This window comes from Poecilia formosa, unplaced genomic scaffold (genome assembly GCF_000485575.1).
Source record: "Poecilia formosa unplaced genomic scaffold, Poecilia_formosa-5.1.2 Scaffold11, whole genome shotgun sequence".
Lineage (NCBI taxonomy): Eukaryota > Metazoa > Chordata > Actinopteri > Cyprinodontiformes > Poeciliidae > Poecilia > Poecilia formosa.
Genome location: NW_006799950.1, coordinates 1107276 through 1131635, shown reverse-complemented (window position 1 = coordinate 1131635; position 24360 = coordinate 1107276). Strand labels below are relative to the sequence as shown.

The window sequence follows — 24360 nt, the reverse complement described above, 5'->3', positions numbered from 1 at the left end:
AATTACGATTGTGAACTTAAGAAAGAAGTGCGTCGCTGAAGCGCATCATCACATCACGATCAGACCACTGCTGGGTCTGACTACACATCCAGATTCCTCTACAGAAGTTGCAGTCAATGCTCCACAAAAAGCCATCGCTGTTAGTGACGCTTTCTTATTAGCTTTCTTCGTGTCGTTATGATTTTGTGACATTGTTGGCTGTGAACTTCAAAATGGATCGATAAACTCCTCCATCCATTATGACGTCTGTAAACAATGCTTGTTGAATGACATCAATGTTCTTCACATGTGAGTCACTTTGGGGACGTGAACCGTTCACACGGAAATCTCATTTTGGTCGAGTTTAATTAGTTGTATAAATAAAAAAGCCAAAAAAATAAAGATCAGAATTGAGCATCAAGAACTGTTATGTGGATTTTATTCTCTATTCCTTAACGATTATCTTTACTACAGGATACAACATTTTCATCCTCGTTCCAAACCTTATTCCCCATCTATTTCAGAGACACTCCTCTTTGTAAAGATGCAAAAAAAAAAAAAAAAAAAAAAAAAAAAAGTGAGCAAACGGCACAAAAAATGCACACAGAAATGCTGCACAGAGAGCTGGGCAGCCACAACGTCTCACTAGATATTTCACTACACCCACTGCAGTAACAGTGACAGCCTACAGACACAGCAGGTGGTGTTACTCCTGCGAACAGATCAAGTGTTGGATGCGGGGAGTCAAATTTAGGTCAGGCAGGTCAGACTGCTCCCTCTGCCATCTGAATGGCGATGTGTTGAACCGGTGCCGCGCGCTCAGACATTAATCTTTGTAGTAAAGAGGTTCGGGGCGATTAATGCGGTCGTTGAGATGTTCGATTTAATTAGTCGCGCGCGCGTTTTAATAAACAAGAAGCTCTTCTGTCGGAGGGGATCACGTGATCAGACACAGCGGCCGCAATCACGAAAAGGTACCGCTGAGTCACACTGACTCATGCGTGCTTGCGGGACATTTGCTCCCGCTGCTTCGGGTCTTTCTGCCCACGGTGCTGAGCGATGACTGGGCCCGGCCACGAGGGCGCGACCGGGCAGAGAGCGAGGTGGCGTCAGCGGCGAGCGGCGCTCTGGCAGCAACCTCGCCTCACCAAGAAGGTTAATTAATGGAGCCCACAGATGGGAAGCTAATTGTGTTATGATTCAGTGTCCACGTTGTGTTGGCACATGAGCTGCAAGTGTGGGAGCGAATAGGGGGGGAAAAGAGACAGAGGGAAGGAGGCAGAAGGCTGCTGGAAGTGAGGCTACATAGGAAGATTCAGAAAGTACGTCTTACCTTGCATTGTCCCGTCCGTGGGACTTAATGAAATTCAGGTCTCTGAACTTGGATAGGAACGCCACCAGCTGGTTATTGTTCCTGAAATAAAAAAAAAAAAAAAAAAAAAAAAAAAAAAATATATATATATATATATATATATATATATATATATATATATATAAATTATCCTGCGTTTATAATTAGCAAACGCCTGAGAACAACACAGAGAGAGCAAAGTGTGATAAACGGAGAGTTGAGACTGAGAACTCAAGATGCTTGGTGAGACTTTGTTTTGGGCATGTCTGTCCGAGTTTTAAGTCGGTTCTGTAAATGCCGGAACGTCCACTGCACCGAAGAGAGAAAACGATGCTGTAGGCTGGAAATATATGAGAAGTTTACAAACATTTATCAGTGGTACAGAGCCATTAATCGTTGGCCTTTAATAATATATTCACTCCCTCAAAGCTCTAAACAAGTGCGTTATGGTTTGTGGATTGGTAGGACGAAAGTGTGTGTGCCTGAGGTAGGCAGAATCGTATTAACAGTGATTTATGGAGGAAAAAGTGTGTTACAATCTAAAGGTTGGTAGACTGTGGGCAGAATCATGTAAATGTGTGTTTCTCTGCCTGAAACTCAGGCATCACTGTCTGTGTGTTTTAGGTGTTTTCCTGCTGTCAAATACTCGACTTTGACAAACGGCTGATCGACAGAATGCTAAGGACGCAATGCGACCAAATGAATCCGATGTGCTGGAGCCGAGATGCACCTAAAACATGAGATATGACGCAGACTGTAAACCGTGACTGGATTGTTGCTGATAAACACAAGGAGACAACTTACGACAAAAATACCTCCATAAACATACCTGAGCCTGTATGCATAATTTTCACTCAGTTAATGAAAATCCACAAAAAAATTACTTTCTGCTCCCAGTTTTTTTTTTTTTTTTCTTGCTGTATAATTGTTTGAATCTGGGCAAAGAATGAATTACAGTAAGCATTTATCAGGGAGAAGCTTGACTGATTAAGTTATCCAGGTGAGAGAAAGGAGTGATAACCCTGTTTTTCAAAACTCCTCAGAGGAAAAAAACAAAAAAACAAACAAAACAAAAAAAAACAGGCCCTGCTACTTCTGTTTCACAGCGTCTTGGAAATGTGAGTGATGGGGTCCTTCACGGGTCCTTGTGTTTAAGCTCTTATTGCCGCTTTAAAACGGGGCGAAAGAGATGATGTATGTACTGCCATCGTTCATAAATTCGTCTTAAGCCGGTGTCAGGCAGATCGGATGTGTCTTCTGAGGGATAAATTCATTAAAAATAATGACTAAGGACGGAAATCCTTTTAAAATTCAAATCTGGCACGCCGCAGCTCCGCGCGGCGATGCTGCTAACGGAGAATTGACCAGCAGCGTGCTCCTAATATCCGAGCGTCGGCACAATTAAACAACGAAACAATAGACATTTCCTTTCTAACTTTAAATCCATTCCCAGCTTCCTTTTCACATCAAAGTTTACAACCCTCCACATTACAGCAATATAAACTCATTTGGAGTTACAGCTGGCTTCTGTGAGTGTTTGTAATGCCACAAAACCAAACTTATAAATCTCCTGTCTTAAGTGAGCACAGAAATATCCCCCCTTATGTCGACAACAACAGCTTTTTAAATTCCAAACTGCACATACATCAACCAAAGCACTCGACTGGCAGGAACGCCGCAAACACATTCCTAAGCAGAAAAAGGGGGGCGGAGGGGAAGACTTGACATTTTACACAGGAATATTTGAGGGTTTTAAAGGGGATCACTGAAGGACTTCAAGACACACATACCAATCAATTAAAGATGTTGCCTGTGCTACTCCTCCACCTCTTTCAAGCTGTTAAAAGCTATTTAGGGTTACACAAAAGACCGTGTCGCCATCCGCTATTTTGATCAATGGCTCCACGCTGCTCTGGAGCTGTGGAGGGGTCTGCTTCCACCAACACGTCGGGCCAGACAGGCTAAAAGCTTTGCTCTGCAGGCTCTGCCCCAGTCAATGGCTCCAACATCTCATCTGCGCCGGAGCCTTTCACGACGGCCGGGATTGTCTTTCTGAAAAAGAGCAGTGAGGCTCAAGGATCAGTGGGGGGAGAGACAAGTGCATATTAATGTCATTTTCCCCTGAAGGAGCAATTTCACAGCCTGGGGGGTTTATCTTAGGAGGTCTTGAGTCATAAAGCCTAACGGATGATGTGCTGCACAGACCTCCGTCTCCGTTGCCCCCCCCCACCACCAACGACTCCTGCACACGCTGTCTGTCTGCTGGTATGCACACTGGCAGTGCAGTGTACAGTCCTTGCACACAGACACACAATGCCTTCAGGCAGGAGGGCAGACACACACACACACACACACAGACAGAAGCAGGGGAATTCATGTCAAGCTCCAGATTTGCCACCTGAGTGGTCACCCTGTCCACTGGGTGCAGTTTGCTAACTGTCAGCCCTGTGGCCGCCCTGTCTCGCAGTGCTGTTCACACACAGAGACGCACTCGTACCTCGGAAAGCCTTGTACAGGTCTATATAGTGCTTAACTTTTCAAATGTTGATTCATTGCAACCACGAACTGGAATGTATTTACCAGGATTGTTTTGTTTTTGTTTTTTTTTTTTGTTGGGTTTTGTTTTTGCCACAGCCCAGCAGGAAGTAGAAAGGAATGGACACTCGGATTTTCAAAACCTTTTACGAATAAAACTATGGAGAGCTGAGTGAATGCCTAAAATGATTCACACAGCTTTGGTGAATCATTTTAGGTAGTTTTAAGAACAATCTTTTACTGTAAATCTTTTAAGGTTTGTCTCCACCGGAAATATTTTTCTGTTAAGATAATTTTTTGAAGGCTTGCCACAGCTTCTCAACTTTTAGGTCTGGACTTTGACTAGGTCCCTCGTGACACCTGGACATTTTTATCAGCCACTTGCAAGTTTGTCGTTCTTCCCTGTTCCAGCAAAAGAAAACATTCCCCAAGCATGATGCTTCCACTACCATGTTTCATTGTGGTGGACTGTTGATATGACAGCAACAGGACTATCCGAAGAACCAAATGAGAAAGTAATATTTACAGGGATATATATACGTGATCTGAAACCTTTTAGACTTCTGTTTGACATCTGTGCAATGAACAGCTGCCATAACTACATGATGCCATTCAGGGAACGTGGTCTACTTTTAAAAGTGCATTTTCAAAGTGAAAAAAATTAAAATAAAATAAAAAATCGAGTTGTGAAATCGTCTGACGCTTCCTGCACAATTGAGTCGAGTCTTCTGGGCTTTCTGGTGCCACAACTTCCTTAATTAGCTGCCAGATGTTTTGTATGTAGGCCAAAGAGTAGCTTCTAACTTCATGCTTTATATCCTCTCCGTTGATTGTGACAACACATAAATAGGAGTTATGACTTTCGGTCTACAATGACTTTGCATCTTGTCACAGAGCTGTAGAGTGGAGGGTCATATTTTGGAAAGTCTATGATTGTACCATAAGCTTTCTACATTCAGAGCATGGGAACGTTCTCCCTGACATCTTCTCTAACAAAGCGCTGAGTTTAAATCAGAGGCAGGTGACTGTCTACTAATGCTAGGTATCCCCTTTTTTATGGCTTTTTCATAATTTCACTACTTCTTGCAGATCCAGGACATCAAATTCGAACAAAATAGAGGTGACAAAACGTGATTTTATCTGCTGTGAGGAGAATCGTAACAACGAGGCACATGTTTTTCCAACAGGATCTACGATCACTTCACTTTGATAGAATGAGTCACGTTTATTTTCCAACTCAGGAATGGCATCCACAAGACTGAAGCACCATATTTTATTACCCCACATGAATACCGTGTGATGCAGATGAGTCAATCATTGCCCCACAAAGCTGTGACTTCAAAAAAAGCAGTGGTAAAGTCTATAAAAGGTTTTTTTTTTTTTTTTAAAGGAGCCGGCAGAGATAAAAGCTGGGAAAGAGGCCTGCGCTCGCTGGCAAAGAGGGCGTGTAACTCATCCTCCACCCTGACTGGACCCACACAGACACCAATGCAAACATGCATGCCATATCTCCCCGGTGGACACGCAGCAGCCTCTCAACCAGCGGCTCTGGGATCGCCTTTGAGAGCCATCCATGCGGCAGAACAGACATTATCAGGGAATTAGCGGGGAAATAATGCTTGTCTCCAGTCCCACTGATAACAACAATAACAGTCAGGCAGTCCAGGGCCGAGGGGAGCCCCCCCAGCATTCCAGACTGCAACAATGCACGGCATTCACACCGGGCGACAACATTTAGGGACAAAAACAATTGTATTTGTAGGGAAGCAGCAGCTCAAGCTGGACAGCTTAAGTTTATGAGATGAACTTATTGGGTGGATGATGACGGCTCAGGAGGCGGAGTTTTCTTTTCATGGTTGCTACAAATTTTTCCAGATGCAAAATTCTATATTTCTTTGTTGGTTAATTTAACATATCACTATGTGTATGGACGCATAAATGTCCCACAATTCATTCATACTGTCACAAAAAAGATTCAAAGCACGCTGCATTCTGCAAAGACTTACGTTTACCCAAATATAGTTTACTCTGTTTGAAATATAGAGTAATACAAAATTGCCCCTCCCCCACATGTTGCTAATCCTTGCAGGCCTATAGAAGGCCTCTACACTGCAAAAAAAAGACAAAACTATCTCTGGATATTTTTCAAACACAGAAGCCCAGAGGAGCACCGACCATCACTTGTATTGGTTAGAAAATCATTTTTTTATGAGTAGAGTAGTGCAGGCTCTCTACTTATAAAAAAACACAGCAGATGGCAAGATTCAACAATCAGGTAATATAAGGTAGTAGTATTAGTGTTACTTTATGAAGAGCTGCAAAATCTTTTAATAATCTCAACAACAAGCATTTAACATTTCTTCTTTTTACCCATTTTTGCTACTTTTGCTATTTGCACAATTACAGCTGTAGAGCTTGTAATGCCAAGTTCTTTTTTTTTTTGCAGCAGAACATATAATCACTGCTTTTCATGTTTTAAATAGAGGCAATTTGGTAATGTTGAACTTTTTTATGATATTACTGTGAAAATGTGGTATTCTTACTCATGGTTATCATACTGGCCTGTGACTATCACAGCACAAACAGACATGCTAAAAAAAGCACATAATTGTTTTATTTTTTTTTTAGGCTGCAAAATCATGAGCAACACGCAAAATGTGTCTTCAGGGAGAAAATAAACCATCGATGCTCAGTGTAATTGCATTTTATAAATCCATCAATGTTCTTTTGTTTGGTGTCTTTAATTATTCAGCTAAATATTAGTCTAGCTAAGAACTGTAATGTAGTAGCTTTGATGGTCCTTGAAGAAGCTCTCTATCTGCCGATGTTTTTGAGAGAGTGAGTACAAAATAATAATGTAAAGCTGCTTATTACACGGAGAAAATATGATTTTTTTTTTTCCCCCTCAGATTCCCTCCTGAAGATAGGGAGACGGGGTTGTCAACTGGAAAAAAGGCTGAATAGGTGTCAACTTGTTGCTTGAGGGCACTTGAGCAGCAATGGGCTCACTCTCACTTAGGCTTGAACTCAGACCTGGCACTTACAGGAAAAAAAAAAAAAGATCTGCAAGTTCAACTCAATAAAAACACGCACTTCGCAGACTTGGTTAAAGACATACCTTGGCTGCACATACACTTCCTAAGCAAAGATACAAGAGTGCAATTTCCATATTTTCATATTGCATGGATCCAAATCGTGCCGTTTCCTCTCATTCCCCTCCTCCAACCACCTATTCGTTCTCCCTTTCCTGTCATTTCTGCCTCTCTGCTCCTTCTTTCGCTCCATCAATCGTTTCGTTTCCCAGCAGACGGGGCTTAAAAACCTCCACTGTCAGCCGTTTTCCTAACTCCAACACCCTCCACATGCAAATGATAGAAAATAATAATAATAAAAAAGAAAAAAAAAACAGCACACTCACAAATACGTTTAATCAGACGGCCTAACAAGCGTTTAGAGAGAATAAATCTGCACAACTTTGCACAAACAGGGGCTGAGAGCAGGACTAAGATGGCAGCATACAATTTGTGCAAACAGTATTGATGCAGAGATACAAAAGCAAAGCATGCCATTGATTAGGCCAAAACAGATGAGACTGAACCAGCCCGTCATCCGAATCCACATGTGCACCAGCATCTTCGCTCCAGCTGCAGAGACATCGCGGCTTTTCACCCGGTGGCCATTACAGCTTGTCTAAATTCAACTGGTGGACATCTGGCTGTGCTGAGGAGATAACTCTCTCCTTAATAGGGGGATTTTAATTGGCTGCTGTGGAGCTACATCAAAAACCCAGCAGACCCTCAAGTCCCAGAAGGACTGTAAACTCACACCAGTGATGAAAATTTCTCCTCCAAAAGGCTATTTCCATGACTTCATGTCTCGCCTGTGTAGACTTTGCAGCAGTTAATTACACTTTACAGCTTCCTAAGTGGGATGTTTTTGAGTTGGAGGGATGACTCTCGGACGGCGAGGTCCACAACAGACCTGGAAAGTCAATGGTTATTGACCTTAGGCAATTAAACCGCAGTAAGTTAAACATGTAAACTGTTCAATGTGGTGGGAACCAGAAGGCAGACGCTTGGAAAAAAGAAAAAAAAAGGGTATGAATGAACAGTGTTTAAGAAAGCAGAGGTGCTACATCATCGATCTGTTTGGTTTGACTGTATTTAAAGCTCGCAGTTAACGACAGAAGCATAGACTGGAGCGTATTGGATTACTTGTGCATTGACTCAGAGTGGGATGGTACTGTGGTGACAGGATGCTTTTAAGGAAAATCCTTTTCTACATTACACTGCAATATCGCCACGCTGTCGTCGTGTCTCTCTGTTAAAGACGCCGACATTCCTTACTGCAGAATGGTATTGCATAACAAAAATATCGCTCTTGTTATTTTTAAAGGTGGCTTTGATCAATAGTTCTCTGGGACTTTTTTTTTTTTTTTTTTTTTTTTTTACAGATTTTTAGTCCAGTACCTGGCTAATTCAGATAGTTGTAAATCTGGTAAATTCAGTCATATGACTCATACATAAACACTGTTACAGTATGTAGCCAATACTATAACAGTGATCACCAAAGGTGGTTGTCATATAACTCACAAGGTGTAGCAAACCAACAAGAATTGTGTTTTAATTTCCACCTCAAAATAAAAGAAAAACACAGAAAAATATAGTTTTAAAAGTTAATTCTTAAAAGAAATGAAAGACAGCATTCACAAATGAGTAAAAACAATATTTTGGTAGTCGGTGTCGATGTCTTGTTATATCTCTCCTATTGACTGAACATATTTTATACTCCTTTGGTAGATGTTGAATGGAAGCTGAACGGTTCGGCTCTAGAACGTTCTACTCCATTTTTCCTACGCGCTGCTGACTATAGTCTCTTCTTGCTTAGCTATGCTAGCTGCTCTGACTGGACCAGTGAGAAAGTAGGACCCCAAAGCATCTGCTCCTAATATAAATAACAATCCATTGCATAAGAAAGTCAGCAAAAACATCTTGAATGCTGTTTTTACATGTTCTGCTTAAGACAAAAGCTTTTAAGGAAATAAGAACTAACATCTAAAAATTCGGATCCACAGAACAGCAAGGGAAGGTTGCTCATCTTTATGGAGCCCTGCATATCTTCATTTCAGAAATTTCCCTCCAAGCTTTTACTGTAACGTGACGGTCCTCTGTTACCTGATAGGGTAGTCGGCAGCGCTGAGATTGATGAAAAAATCCCAGCTCCAGTCCCTCATGGCCAGCAGGTCAGCCATGCTGCGCAGATACATGGTCAGCAAACTGGCTCCCCCCCAGATGGTGGCCATGCGCCAGGGCGTCACCCTCACGTTGGGATACTGGGAAGCGAGGGCCTGCACCTGCCTGTGCAGGTAGTTGGAGCGCTGAAAGAGAGAGAGAGAGAGAGAGAGAGAGGGGAACCAAACTGTGTTTTGGAGTCGCGTGGCTCCTGTTTTGGACCGTGTTCCAGGTTCTGTGCGGCTCACCTGGTCGACGTGAATGTAGTAGAAGTGAGAGGTGTGGTAGATGGCTTTGAAGAGACGCTGGAACTGTCGAGAGGCTCGTCCGTGAATCACCAGAACAAAAGCTATTCTCACTGGTTTCAGTGGAAAGCTCTCCACAGAGTCTTCATCCCACTGGATGTTCACGTTGGCTTTACCTTCACAGGTCGACAGACAGCAGAGAGTTTTCTATTATTTGTGGGAAATTATTAAATCAAACCAGAACAAATAGAATAGAGAGAGTAAATGTAAAGAATAGGTTATAGTCATTTTGTTTTTAGGGTCAGCTACATTAGAGAAATTAGGCCAAAGAGCCTTTATTTGTCCGATCCTTTTTATTTGTCTTGGGCAATTTTACCTATTTTCATCAGGCACTTTTGAAAGTTAATGTTTGAGACCTCAAGGATAGGTGATTTCAGGCTGTTTCTAGACAAAATATGTATTTTAATATGACAGGTAAAAGCCAAAAGCAACACTGAGACAGTAGTGCACGCTTGGTACATAATAATGTCAAAGAAGCTAAAGGAAAAGAAGAAAAATAAGCGTAGAAATGTCAGGGATCATCTATCTATCTATCTATCTATTGAATGTGCACACAGTTATGATTCATATAGGTTTTTATTGTTGCGTGTATCTTAAGGAGAAGAGGATCCAACACTGGTCTGCACTCCGTTTAACAAGGGGGAAAAAACAACCACTCCAGAGAGACGCTAAATGAGACGCTAACACCCAAATTTGTCACAATTACAAAACCAAACGGGAACATAAAAACAGAATCAGGAAAGACTTAACGCTACAGAAGCACAACGCTACGAGTCGCTCATTCGGTTATCGTTTGATTGAGCTGGAGCCATTTCAACAATCCCAGCCACATGAAATCTGCTGTGACCACCGTCCTCCCGCAGGCAGGAATCCTATGAGAGGTTCCTCCGGGAATCCGGGCGTAGCTTGGAATGACAGAGTGCCATCAGACCACAACAGGCCAAACTCCCCGAAGACGTCTTAGACTTTTGCAAAAGATGGCAACGGCAAGAATGTGGGCACACACACCCAGGTTGTGGCCTGTCAAAATGAAACGATGCCAGCGGTCCTCCGGAGGATTGTCGGAAACATTGCTCAGCCTCATCGTGTGGCTTTCTACCACGCTTAAACAACCCTTAAAAATTTACACCAACATAAATCTTTTGATGTAAAATAAACTGTAGAGATTTTAAATCAGCACAAAAGGAAAGGACTTTCATTGAATTCCTCAAAGCTGCTAACCTCACCCGCTCCTCCCCTCAAAAAATTATCATGGGTATTGTTTGTTTGGGTTTTTTTTTATAAATCTTTAGCTATCACAGCAAATGCACACAGAGAGTTTATGAAAGATTTCTGTTCACTAAATACGCCTTGGGCTGAAGCCTCAAATTACTTATAATCTAGGGTTACAGCTCCCAAGAGCCTGTCTGCAGTGTAGACACAGGGAACCTAAGGGAATACTGACATTTGGACTGTTTATTCGCCTGGCATTAAGGAAAAGCCCTCTCTGCCGGCCCTGAGGCCTTGTAATTACAACTGGTTTTGGCGCATGTATCTGTCATATCCATATTCTGTAGAAAACGATTGCACTCGCTGAAATTTAAGGTGGATTTGCTCAAAGGCCAACGACAAGAGTAAGGTTAACGACACGCTCGCTTGGTTCTAACTGGCTTTACCTCCCGTCATTCAATCCCACAGAGTTCGTGCTACACCAGTTCTACATGTGTGTGTGAGTGTGTGTGTGGGTGTGTTCATGTGTGTGTGTGCGCTCTGAGGGAAATCTGCTGCGGGCCGTATCAGATTGAACAGTAATTGGTGACCGGCTAAGAAGATCCACTGGCTTGCTTTGCAGTCAGATAATTGGCCAGTCGCTTCTCAAAGCACTCCAAGAGTGTGAGCAAGACTGTCTGGCTGAACTAATGAGCACTTCTGTGCGAGCTAAACTTTCTTTTTTTTTCTTCTTCTTTTTTTATTGTCAATTTGGTCAACCTGTTCATCTGCAGAAGAGCAGCTTTGCGTGGCGTATTCTCCGAGCAGACTGTGTACCTGAGCTAAGAGCTTGCTATCAATCTTTGAAACTGCCTTTCCCTCATCTGCTATCATCCCGCACTCTTCCTCCATCATCCTGTGTAACGTCTGGCTCTGACACACCCTCCATCTTAAATGCTCATATGAGAGGGTAGAAGAAGAGCTGAGTAAGGTCCCAGAGGGCATGCACCAAATTGCATTAGAACATGTCTCAAGGATTGTCTCTGCCTTAAAAGAGAAGTAAAAGACACAAAGTGAGATTTGCAGATAAAAAAAAATAACAAAATCGGTATTGCATTTGATGTTTTCAAAGTGTCATATTTGGTTTATTTTCAGCCAGACAGTGTGAAGAAGACACATTTTCATATCTTCCAACAGATTTCCTATTGGATTTACTGCAGTTTGACTTGGCCATTCCAACACATGAATATGCTTTGGTCTTTGCAGCTCTGGCTGGATGTTAATGGATGCTGACTCCAAGTCTTTTACAAACCATAGTAAGTTTTCTTCCAGGACTTTATTAGGCTCCGTCCATCTTCTCCGTGGCTGAATAAAAGAATGATGCTGCCACCGCCAAGTTTCTCCATAGGGGTATGTGAGCAGAATAATGTGTGAAGGTCCCTATCTGTCAGTAAGATCTGTACTAGGTAACATAAAAACAAATAGCCCAACTAATTTACAACTTTATTACATGACATTAAGGCTGTGCTGCAGTAAACCAGGCCTTAAGATAGGTGACTTTTTATATCACGGATGGTCTAGCTCTAGCATAATGTTTTCCTTAGAAGCTGTAAGTAAAATAACAGTTTGGAAAAGTAAGTGGGCTCTTGTTCCTTGGTCTTTTATTTACTTTTTTCTGGATTTTTTTTCTATTTACTCATATATTTCATACCACAGATTGTAGGGTACAATAATCTTTTTCAAATGCTTTCATAACTTTTAGTCCAATTCTGCAATTGTCCAATAAGGACTGCCAGGTCATTCCTAACTATTTATTGAGATATATTTCAATAGGACGGTCTCAGTAGGATTTTTAAAAAATGGCCACTAATTAATTCATTTTTCAATTGATTTAAGTAATTCGTCATGGTTTATGACACCATCATCATTTTTCTACCGACATTCATCACCATTCAGGCGGGTCTTTCTCCATTCTGCTCCCATCAGAAAGCAGCCGCCTGTTGATCCGGCAGCCAGAGCAGAGTGTCGTTAGAAAAGTTGGCATGTTGCTCCTAATTTCAACGACTCTAATGCAGAGCTAACACAATTGCTAATCTAGCAGAAGCCTCGAGGATTGAAAGTCGATCAAGCCAAATTGGGCATTTTCGGCTAACAAGGTTAAGACTTGATTGGGAAGGGAGGAGGAATAACACATTGGCAGCAGGCAGCAGGCGGACGAAGAGAAAGAAAAGTGATTTAATTTAGTTGTTGTGTTGTTACAGCCCAGCCACCAGGGAAGAGCCCCTTTCAATTCCTTTGTCTCTTTTGATCAAATTGTCAGTTCGAGTGGGCTGCGAGTTGCTGTGTGAGATGACAAGAGATCAGGCACAGACGGGCGACGTTCCCGCTGATGAGGAACGGGAATGCACCAAAGTTGCAAAGTCATTGTGCTTCGTCGAGTTGTAACAACAGGAGCCGGGGCAGGAGAGGTATCTCAGCAGAACAGGCAGGAGGTATAATGGGTTTCTCCTCCTCTCCTGCTGTCTGCGTTGCATACAGTCCGCTGCCTCGCGCGCGCTCGCACGTGTGTGTACGCAATGTTCACTTCAACATGCCTGTTGATGCGTGCAGCTCGCTGATGGCTGCCGGCGCAACAGATTTTGTTTACTGAATCCACAACCAGCCTGCAGATGTCCATAAATTTGTGAGAGTGGTGCGTCTGAAGAAGATGAGGGAACCTGTGTTCTGTGGCCAGCTTGACAAAACAAACCAAAAAAAAAAACCCAATTTGGGGAGAAACACAAGCAGCATCCCAATTTTATCCAACAATTTACTTCACCAATTACACATTGGAAGGGGTGAGAGCGGGGGACGTACCTCGGCTTTGATGAGAAATTGCAATTACGAGACGGGGAAATTTTTCTCCGTCTACTTAAGCTTCGCTATAGACCTACTGTCTGTACGTAACTTTGTGGAGTGGTTACTTTTGTTGTTTTCTCTGGGGGGGGGGAAAGAGCCTTCACGGCAAAGATTAGGCAGACGTAATGAGAAAAGTGACATGTAAAAACAAGACAAAAAGGGAGGAAAATCATTCGGAATAACTTTTAACAAGATTTTCTCCGAATGATAACTCCCCGGCCGGAGCCCTTAATTTCATCCTACTTAATGTATTTCTCACTCCTACTTTTTTTTATCTATAGCTCCTGCTTTCCTATAAAAGTTGCACTGAAACATTCAATTGAATTCTACTTATTTTTACAGTGACATGTTTTAGGAGGGATTGTCTAAATCATTGTCATTACCATAAATTAATTGCAGTGATTTTGTAGATGGCTAACTTATGTTCCAAAAATTTAACATTTAGCTTGGTGTGTACGGTTCTGAAAATGAAAGAAGTATTTGCTCCTTTCTGGTATCTTCCTGTTTTGCTTTTTGTTAAAATTTTCTCAAATCGTCGCACATATTTCAGTCTGAAAGATAACCTAATCAATATTTAGTTTTTAAATAATGATTTCATTTGTTAAAGGAAAAACCAATCCGACCTCGCTCTGTGTTAAAAGTAATTCATTTCCATGTTAAATCGTAAAGAAACTGTGACAGTTGCCATTTTGGTTCGGTTTGGTTCGGACTCAAACCCAGGCGTTTCCCACTGACTGACCAGGGGAACCAATAAATGACTGGAAGGAAACCTGTCTGACAGCAGGAAGTGGGCTCAAAGATCAGAACAGAAAGAATACAGAACAATGATGAGAGAGCTGCAGGAGCCACTGTCCCCCGTCCGGGTCAGTTTTCACGATTTAACAAGGAAAGGTGTCGGGAAAAATGTAATCCATGGGAGAGCTCCAAAGAAAAGAAAGAAAGAAAAAGGATAAGAGAAAAAAAAACCTACAAAAGCCTGTATCAAATTTGCCATAAAAAAAACAACATCTTGATCATCTTCAAAACTTTTGGAAAAAGTATTCTGTGGATTATGAAGTGTTGCATCTGGGATTGAACTCAACAGTCAAACACGATGGCGGCAGTGAGATGGTCTGGGCCTGTTTCGTTGTGTCAGTCCTAACTAGTGAACTCATTGTTTTTGCTCTCTGATGGAGTCGAGTTAAATCCTCCTTTAGTGAAAAAGAAAATAATAATTGAGGGTTTTGGAGAGCCCTTAGTCAACGTCTGGGCTTAAATCCCGTAGAGATGATGTTTGTTGTGTGATCCTAAATAGATTTTACAAGCTCGAAAACGCGCCAATGAGACGGGATTAAAATAATCCAAGAAGGGAGGGCTACAGTTCCTCTTCAGCGATTGAAAAGACTCATTGCCAAGTTGGTAGTTTTAGCTGCCAAGGGCGGCACAGTCTACTAGGGATTACTTTTTTTCATACATCAGAACTCTGTAAGGAACCAAATACGTGCTCCCCCCCACCAACACTGTTATACAAGTAACTTTACAGCTTCAAGCAACTATGCAAACCTCTCTGTGGACTGGAGAACTCGGCGCACAGTGAGGACGCTTCCCATTTCGAATGCTGCTCTGTCAGCAGCACTGAGGACAGCGGCGCGTAGAGCAACACTGAAATGTGAGGAGCGACTGAAAAAGAAGTGTCACAGCAAAATGGCAGCTCTTTCTCACAATTCCAACTAGAGGGAGAAGAAGAGGAGGGGGCAGGAGTCGCGGGGAATCTTTGGAAACTTTTTAATCAGAAAGTTTGTCTGTTGACAGCTCCGACAATCAGACCAGATCCTGAATTTGCATTCAGATGTCTCAGTGTTGGCTGAGACGCAGTGATACCTTTTCAAATGGTAATTATAATTTCTAGTCACAAATGAGTTAGAGCGTCTGAGGGGAAGCTTAGAAAAAAAGCTCTGTTTGCCTGAAATACGTGTTTCTTTTTGATTTTTAAAAAACTAAACGGCCATTCGTAGCCATTAACTTTAACGTCATCTGTATTTTCCCATAGAAAGCAGATTAACACATTCGAATGACGCACGACTTTTTATGAACTGTGCAATGCTGTGAGAGCGCGGGTACAGCCAGCCGCACTTTGCAAAACAAAAGCAAAACCACACCATCGTCCGCTACTTCCTGTTCTCTTCTTCGTCCACCAGTAGCAACATCCGGCTATTGATCATGTGACTCGTGTGATGTAAAAAAAAAAAAAAAAAGTGTTTCAATGTGGCTGAAAAATCATCTCATTCCAGTGCGAAAGCCTTTTCTCTAGCAACGTGAGTTTTGTCTTTTGAAATCGCTGCATTTCCATCAAGCGGATTTATTTTTGCAATCGCAATTTGCGCAATTTTACGGTTAATGGAAACGCAGCTGCTGTCTCCTTTTAAGACAGAGCAGCCAAACCCATTAACTACAGCTACTCTTCCTGTTTTTCTTTCCCATAGAAAGTACTCTTGGCTTCTGCTGAGTTGTGTCTCCTTCCAAGATGAGGCTAATTTGTTTATGGCTACTGCAGCCATAAACCTCGTTGTATTCTCCTAGTTAATGTCTCCAGAGAAAGAAGTCCAGACTCATTGCTTCAATGTTTAGCGGCGTCACTTTCCTCAAACAAAATCATTGATGGAGCTATTGCGGTAGTTAAATATGTCCACACACTTTGTAATTATCTTTTCCTAACAAAGTATCCCTGACCTGGTGCTTCCAATCTTTTCCATACAGCAAGATCTCCTGCTGCAATCTAGATCAACTTACTGGAACAGATTCACACCGTTCTTCTTGATTGGAAAATGTGAAAGAAAGTTTGCGTAATCAAACGAAAGCCACACAAATTGGGAGAGCATTCAAATTCTGCCTCTCATGTAAACATAAAACCATGACAGCCCTTTGCTAGAGTAATGCACTTACCTTCAATAGGGCAATAACGAGTTACTGCATCAGGCATCAGCTGGCCCTCCTTGTGTCTGCAGTAGACTTCGGCGATCTGCTGCCGGCACTCCTTGCTCTTGGCTCTGGACAGGGCAGAAATGGCTTCCTTGCCGCTGATCTCGCATTGCGGCGGCTGATCGTACGACACCTCCAGTGTCGGTGTAGTCGCCTGCTTCCTGTGCGGATGCTGATGTCTGTGCTGGGACTGGCCAGGCTGGTCAAGTGAGGCATGAGTGTGCTGCTGCTGCTGCTGCTGCTGTAGGCCTCCAGCGATGCCCTGGCCACCAGGATAGGAGGCATTGTTTCCCAGTTCTAGCGACTGGCGGCCTATGGGCAAAATCTCATTGGAGCTGCGGCCCAGTCTGGGGGAGCTGTCGTGCCAGGCCTGCTGCTGGGTGTGGGGCTTCCCTTGCACACGCTCCCGCTGCTTGCTGCTGGTGGCGCCTACAGATTGCCGGTGCGAACGGGCACCGAAATTACTATTATCTATGTTCTCAAAGTCTTTGGGCACCGAGTTCTCATTGTTGCTGTCAACTCTGCTTTTCTCCTTCGGCCGGTGGGAGTAATACCCGTCCTGGAGGGAGACAGGTGGAGCAGAGGAGGACAGAGACGAAGGAAGTGTTGGATAAATAGAGTGGGGAGAGAGAGGTAAGAGGAAGAGCAAAGGGGGGACACAAACAAGAAAAACAAGATCAGAACCGAGCGAGCACCGTGCATATCAAGTGTTGGATTAACAATCAACATGGCATTAATGACTAGGCAGCACGGCGCCGAACCACGAGCCATGAAATGAAGCAGCAAGGCACCACAGGGCGCTACATAACTCAAGGTGATACAGGTCTAGGGACTCCGTTGCTCCGTGCCATCGTCAGATTAGCCCTTGGTTTCAATTAAAATCTCCTTCAAACAGACCCAACGCTCGGCAAACAAAACACCAAGAGGGACTGAAGACGCAGAACATGACCGAGCATGAGCGTTCTCTCTTTTGCTTGAGACAAATAAAAATGCAAAGAAATTGCAGAGGCGTGGTGTCTGACTGCACTGCTCAGCACTGCATGGCTGCATACTGGAGATAGTCTGAGAGTGAACGGGGATTGTTTGCTTGAGCCCGTCCTCTGTTTTTCCAGCAGAATAGGCTGAAAGCATCGAGGAGCACAGGGCACAGCAGCACAAAAATCTGCCAGTGAGTGACACGGCGGTGGAAGATGAAGGAGCACTGGCACAGGGTGCGAGTGAGCTATGTTGATTTTCTCCACTGAAATGTTCTGTGATGCATGAAACGAAAAAAAAAGAAAGAAAAAGCTGCCGCCAACCTGCTGTACCGCACCCTTCTACAGAAGCTAATCTCAAATTTGAAAGGGGAAAAAAAGTGAAGGTGGGAAACAGGACGAAAAAGAGCAGCCGAGGAAAGACATACAGGGGCTTTCAAACGTTTTAAATATTTTCTTGGCTTATACCTACAAAGTTTCTATGAATTTAACAGGGATTTTAAATAAAACATTAACTGAAAGTAGCACAGAACTGTGAAGTGAAGCCAAAACTCATGAAAACTGTCAAATGATTAAAAAAATTTCAAAATGTGGAAAAATTACCCAGAGTTTGGATGGTTTTACCAGGCACTACAACAACAGGGATCATAGATACGTGTGTAAAACAAAGCCTGTAAGAGAGAATCAGAACCAGGACATGTGAGAAGCATGAGAGAGAGAGAGAGAGACGCGAGATTGGTTGGAAATGTCTCTCCACCCCTACAGCCAGGTCTGTTATCGCCCCGTTGACCTTTCCTCGCTGTAAACACCTTGTACTCGCACAATTACAAAGGTGGGACACTTTCACGCTCAAAGAGACAGGAGGGGGGGAAGGGATGATATTATACGGCACAACGCAAAACTGCAGGGAAAACAAGACAGGGGACAACGCTCCCATTGTCATTTCCCTCTAAGCTTCCTCCTTGGCGGAGGTCTGGTTCTCACTAAATTAGCTGCGTTAAAGCTGCCTGCCTCTCTTCTCCTCTGAATCTCTGCCTCTTCCCTCGCTCCTGCCCTTCACACTTCTCTTCACACATCTCGTTCCCTCCCCTCCGCTCCACTCCGATCATCCCTCATCCTTTCTTGCACATCTCCCTCCTCTCCTCTGATCATCTGCTACCCATTTTGCCTCTCTCACACCTCACTTTCTCCCTCTTCTCACCTCCTCTTTATTAATCCACCACTTTGCCACCTCTCCTGCCTGTCATAACCTCTCCCCGTCTCCCCTTTGCCCTCGTCTGCGACTGCTTTCCACTATCCCCCTCTCCCCCGCCGTACCCCACCAACTAGTTTAAACAAGACTGTGTTTCTTGTGAATGGCAGAACTTGTTAATCCTGCGTGTAACAGCTGCTTAGGCCAGTGATCACCTAAAAAGAAATCCCTGCCTCGGAGTTTCAAAGGGAATGCTTTAGGAGACTAATCCACGCAGTGCAAGTCACTGGATGTTTCCAGAGGTAAAATGAGGCTGTGTGCAGTCACGATTATGTCTGCAAAGCTCGTGCTTGTAGTGGATTTTTGTTCAAAAAGTGCACGACGGAGAGTGTTGTTCTTTGTTTAAGGCAGAAAGAGTGAAGCCGAAGCAGCATGTGTTTGCCCTGGAGGCACTTGTGCTTTGATCCCTGCTGAGAGAGATATGAGAAGATGAGGGACACAGTTAAATTGGAAAACTGCCTGGAAAAAAAACAAAACAAAAAAAAAAAGAAAAGCAGAACACCACAAGTGTGTGCCTCAACTTAGTGGAGGACAGACACGACGCAGAAGTTAGAGAGGTGAGAGGCCAGTAGTTAAAAGCTTTTCTTGCTTTTAAAATAAGACCGTTTTGTTTTTTGTTTAGTTTTTTTCTCTCTAGTGTTCTCTTGTTAAATTAAAAATGACAAGTCTGGCATGTGGTGACGACGTGTTGTTGGACTTGTAAGGCACGTACTCCCCAAAGCAAAGCTAATGGTAGGGAGTCTGAATCTTTTACAGTTTGTGGGAGAGCATAAAATCCTTTAACCACGCTTCCAGGAGAACAAGCTGGGGCGTGATCACGCAGACAATCCAACACAGAGGATCCTAACATCTTCTAGACGACGTATCGAGAGATGCAGAATTCCTTCTGATTCCTGATCTCAGGTCTTTGGAAAGCTTTGATCTGGCTTCCTGCAGTGGTTGATAATCAATTATTTATATTGGTGGCAGAGAGGCTGCAGGGTGGAGCGGTGGAGTTGCGGTGTTGGAGCGCGGGAAGGATCGGCAAAGGTGTGAATCTCTTCCTAAAGTCTTTCTGCGTAGAGTTGGAAGGTTCTCTCCCACTTCAACTAAATCGTTTAAACAGGGTTTCTGTGCAACTAATCGGACGTGGAAGACCTCTGACAACACAGCAAAAACAGCCTCATACATTTTACAGATTTTTTAGGCAAGGTTTTGAATAATGCCATACAAAGACATTGATTAAAATTGTTCATCTTTATAGAGTTTGAAGAACTTTTACCTTATATTGTTCCAGATCTTTGCGATTTTGATTTGAGTTACTAAGACCAATACGGCGAAGCAGCCCCATGGGGCCTGAAGTCCAAACGAGTGGCATGTGTAAGCAGAGGCTGAGGAGATTCCTGTGAATCCACAACCTTCACACGGTGTTCCTCTCTTTCCTCCTTCTGTGAGCAAAAGGACTCCCAGTAGATGTGCTGCTGTTTAATCTCGGAGACCGGGAGGAAACGGTGGGACACAGAATTAATAGCGGAGACGCTCACTGAAGATAGAGCTGCCTTGGACTACAGCTGGGGCATGGAGCTGCAGGGAGCTATCGATTGTTGCTGGGGATGTGTTTTCCGCTCCCTGGGAATGTCAGGGAGGCAAAGCGGGGATTGCCTGGCATATGGCGAGGTGGCTGTGCAGACACACACGCACAAATGAGCACAAGCGGGGAGCGCCCTGAGCTGTGCTGAACAGTGAGGAAAATGCAGAGGGGGGTAAACAAAAAAAAAAAAGAAAAGAAAAGAAAAATCATCCATCACTGGTAGGTACATTTAGAGAGAGGCCCAATGGAGCTGGGAGTTTCAGCTCCCCCTCTGGGGATGGTTTAGTCCATTTCTCAATACTAAGCTGGCCCTTTCCACTTTACCTCATTTCCTCTCCCACTGGGGGAAATAGTTCACCTGTCCTTTTTTCTCTCTTTCTCACTTCCTTTTGCCTCGATCTCCTGTGCAGCAAAGGGGGGAAAAAAGCACATATCTGTCTTTCAGCACCTGTCCAGCTTCACCCTTTTCCTCCTCCTCCTTCTCCTCCTCTTCTCTGGCATTTTATTCCTTGCTCTCAGTAAAAAGAAAAAAAAAATGTTCATCTGGTCCACCCTACTCCCCTTTCTTAATGCCATCGTTTGCTCTTGCAGTCCCAAGGAAAATGTGAAGGCCCACAGGATAACAACACAGATCGGATTCACCCCACCATTTCAGTTGGCCTTTATTTTAAAGGTGTATTTAAAGGGCTTGTTTTAATCTCACCCTGGAATAGCTCTCGAGTTGCCCTGCTGTGCTCATTGAGCTAAAATGCAAATACTTTGGTGAGTAACAGACAAGTTACAAAAGATTTGAAAAGATACGTCAGGCCATTTTAACACAAAACTGCCTGCCATATCTGTCTGCATTACATCATCTAAAAAAGCCGTTTTGGCGAGACACAAGTGACTCACTGGCTACCGGTTAGCTGCTATGCTAACGTTAGCATCTGCTTCCGAGATCCCCGGAAGTAAAGGGCCATAACACAGTTTTTTCAGATTACTCTGGATGTTTACGTCATTTATCTGGCAACATTTTGTGTAGTAGAAAAAGGAAGATAGACCTGATAGGAATGGTTTGTACGAATTTATATTGTGACATAAATGAAACCATAATTTGATGGAGGGATTATTCTTTTTTTTTTTTTTTTAATAATGACAACTTTAGAAGGAGATATTTGCATAAAAATTTAGTCTGGATATTTGACCTTAAAAATGTTTACTTTTTGAAAAAAAAAATTCCTCTACTAAATACAGAAAATAAACCGCTTGTTTATAGCTACGAATAACTGTCATTGGACGTTCTAGTTTTAGAGAGGTTTGATTGAATTTTACAATAAAGCTACTAAAAAAAAGCAAGAAAAAAAAAAAAAACTCTAATGATGTTCAAGATTCCCAGTGCATGTCAACAAACAATGGACAGCCATTACAAACCCAACACCAGAGAACTGACCAAACCAAAAACTCCTGGTAGACTCTAAAAACCTCAGAGTCACTATCTACGAGAGAGCGTGTGTGGTGTGGTGTGTCGCCAAAGTCGAGAGTGTAGGCAAATTTCTGTGCAACCTGCCTTCCATGTGGCTAACGAGCTCAGATTAATTACCTGAACCGAGTGGCAGCAATTCTCTGAGCAAGACGTGGCGTCTGGCGCGACATGGAAGACGGATGCAGTTGACAGACTTGGTGCACAGCTGCTCCGGCACCTGAGGACGCCTCAGTGAGAAATGAGCCAGAATGGAGTTAAATGTGTCAATGAGGGAGGCCCCAAAGTGTACCAGTCAAACGTGACAAAGATTTGTAAGTGACTAAGTGGGCTGAACTCTCAGTTTGAATGAAAACTGAATGCTCTCCATGCAGTAAACATCCCAGTAGATCTCAGCTGCAGGAAGAACAAAAAAAAAATGTGGCAAAGATGAGTGAGAATGAGTCTGCGGTAGTTATTTCCCAGAAAATGCATTAAATACCCATCCCTGCTCCAGCACAATAAACAGGATCAAATAACTGTTTTCACTTCCTCAACATGTCATCGTGTACAGTTAGACTTTCCTATTCTAAACAAGGGTGGCTAATCACTGGTGAATTCAAATTTGCTTGCAATTTGCATCTGCTCCTTTTTTTATTTACATTTTTTTTACCATTCATATTTTTCACTTTTGTAATTCATGATTGTAGATGTACGAGATGCAGCCCAATTGAGTAATAAAATATCTGCTTTTGCTATCTCGAGCGACACAGCGTGTTTCAAGAATGTCAAAACACTTGTCCATTAATACAATATCTAATTTTGTTGTGTCATTTACAATCTGCTTCATTTTCCATTTTATCAAAACGGTTCCGTTTTGTTTTTGTTTTTTTACCGCTATTCTTTTCTATCTGTAGACTTTGCTCTCTGAAAAAATAGACCTGATGCATGTTGTTAGAGCTGAAATGAAAACACCCAACTCAACCTCCACCACCAGGTAGATATTTTTTGGTTTGTTTTGTTTTTTTTACCGCTATTGACACCAATGTTTATGTTTTTTTTGTTTTTTTTTTACCATCCTGCTAATCCTCTATAGCATATTTCTAAATCTCTAGTCCTTGAGGGAAACTGGCCTACAAGTTTAAGTTTGTCTCTTGTCCAAAAACTGTTAGCATTTAAAACTGTGGCTGCATGACTCCAATCAGCAATGCCTCTTCCAACATGAGCTTCGTGTCATCTTAGGTTTGATCATAGGACGCCGTCTTTCAGATTTCACAACTCAAATAAGAACCAAAATAAATGGAAATAGTTTAACACAAAGCTAAACCCCCAACAGCAATTTAACTCTAAATCTAATCTTCCGAATTAGTAAAGATGCTTCAGAAGAAAAACAAAACAACAAGTGGTTTGTAGGTATGAAACAGTTTATCCACAGTTGTGAAATGGGGGTACAAATCCGCAAAGAGGAGGATTGATCCAGAACCCACATTTTCTTTTCCCATTGTCCGCTTGTTTGCTACCAATTACTGCTTTTAATTGTGAATCAATAAAGTGCATATTCATGCCTGGGTCACACTAAGATGACACATATTTCTGGCTTCTGGAAACACAAAATAGTCTCTTCACTGGCAACCAAGCTGTGAGATTTCATTACTTTCTGTGTTCTGCGTGTTTTCCAAGCTTCCTTTCTCTGTTTCTCCCTTTAGACATTCTCTTAAAACCCCCTTTTTTACCACAGGCAAAAGAATGCTGGTCACATGTATGGTAAAAGAAGGAGTGTGTGTGCGTGTGTGTGTGTGTGTGTGTGTGTGCAAGCAAATACACGATTAGCACCCACAGCAGCATCTCCAAATGAGCTGGGTTTGGTATGCACAGAAGCTGCTTGTGTGCCCTGTGACAAGCCCTGGAGCTGGAGTGTTGGAGGGGGAGTTCGTCTTTTCATCAGAGTGAACGCTGGTAACACTTTCTGTCCAGGAAATTTGAGGTAGACACATTGTATGTACTGATAGCAAAACTACATTCAAGAATCAGACACAGATTCTGGTTAAAACCAAAGAGAAAATATTTTGGAGTCACACAGACAAGGATCGAGGGTTTTCACTGAGACCAGAGGTCAAAGGTGAGGTTTCAAACTGATGCAGAATTCCCATTTCGTCCGAACAGACATTCTTCTGTCGCAACTATGTGGCTTCGCAGACTGTGTTTGCACATGTGCATTTTTGCTTTGTCAAGATAATTAAAGTGTCCAGAAAGACAGAACCTTCCCCACAGACACTGTAGTTTCTATTCCTTAAATATTGCAAAACTGCACGTGAACTCATAATGAAACATTCATCTTGTGACGGTTTCTATAAGCTCACAATGGCAGTAAAAGTGAAAAGGAAGCTGCAGGTTGTGATTTTTTTTCTTCTTCTCAGATCCAGGCTTATACGTTATATTACTGTTAATGGTTCCCACATTAAGTCGTTTCTATTCTTTAACCATCTCAATCTGTACAGTCAGAACCTCTCAGTCTTTTTCAAGCACTGCTGTGGGATAGACGTGTGACATGTAATGACAGCTGATAACCAGGGCATCTTTCACTCATCAAATAAACCTACAGGTTTGTGAAAACGGACTCATTGCTGCCAACTTCTCCAGTCAAAGTCTCCAAAAAAGGAAAGTCAAAGAGCACCAACGAC

The 24360-nt window shown here is 42.8% G+C and overlaps 1 protein-coding gene across 1 annotated transcript in view; it reads right to left on the bottom strand.

The window, feature by feature from the left end:
- The window catches only part of xylt1 (xylosyltransferase I), a 103327-nt gene that overhangs the window by 34522 nt on the left and 44445 nt on the right, over positions 1-24360 (bottom strand). The window contains exons 2-5 of the mRNA XM_007543397.2: positions 16410-17004; positions 9345-9517; positions 9040-9242; positions 1313-1393 (exon numbers count right to left, since the gene is read on the bottom strand). Coding sequence (XP_007543459.1) covers positions 1313-1393; positions 9040-9242; positions 9345-9517; positions 16410-17004 — 1052 coding nt within the window. The remainder of the gene's footprint in view (positions 1-1312; positions 1394-9039; positions 9243-9344; positions 9518-16409; positions 17005-24360) is intronic.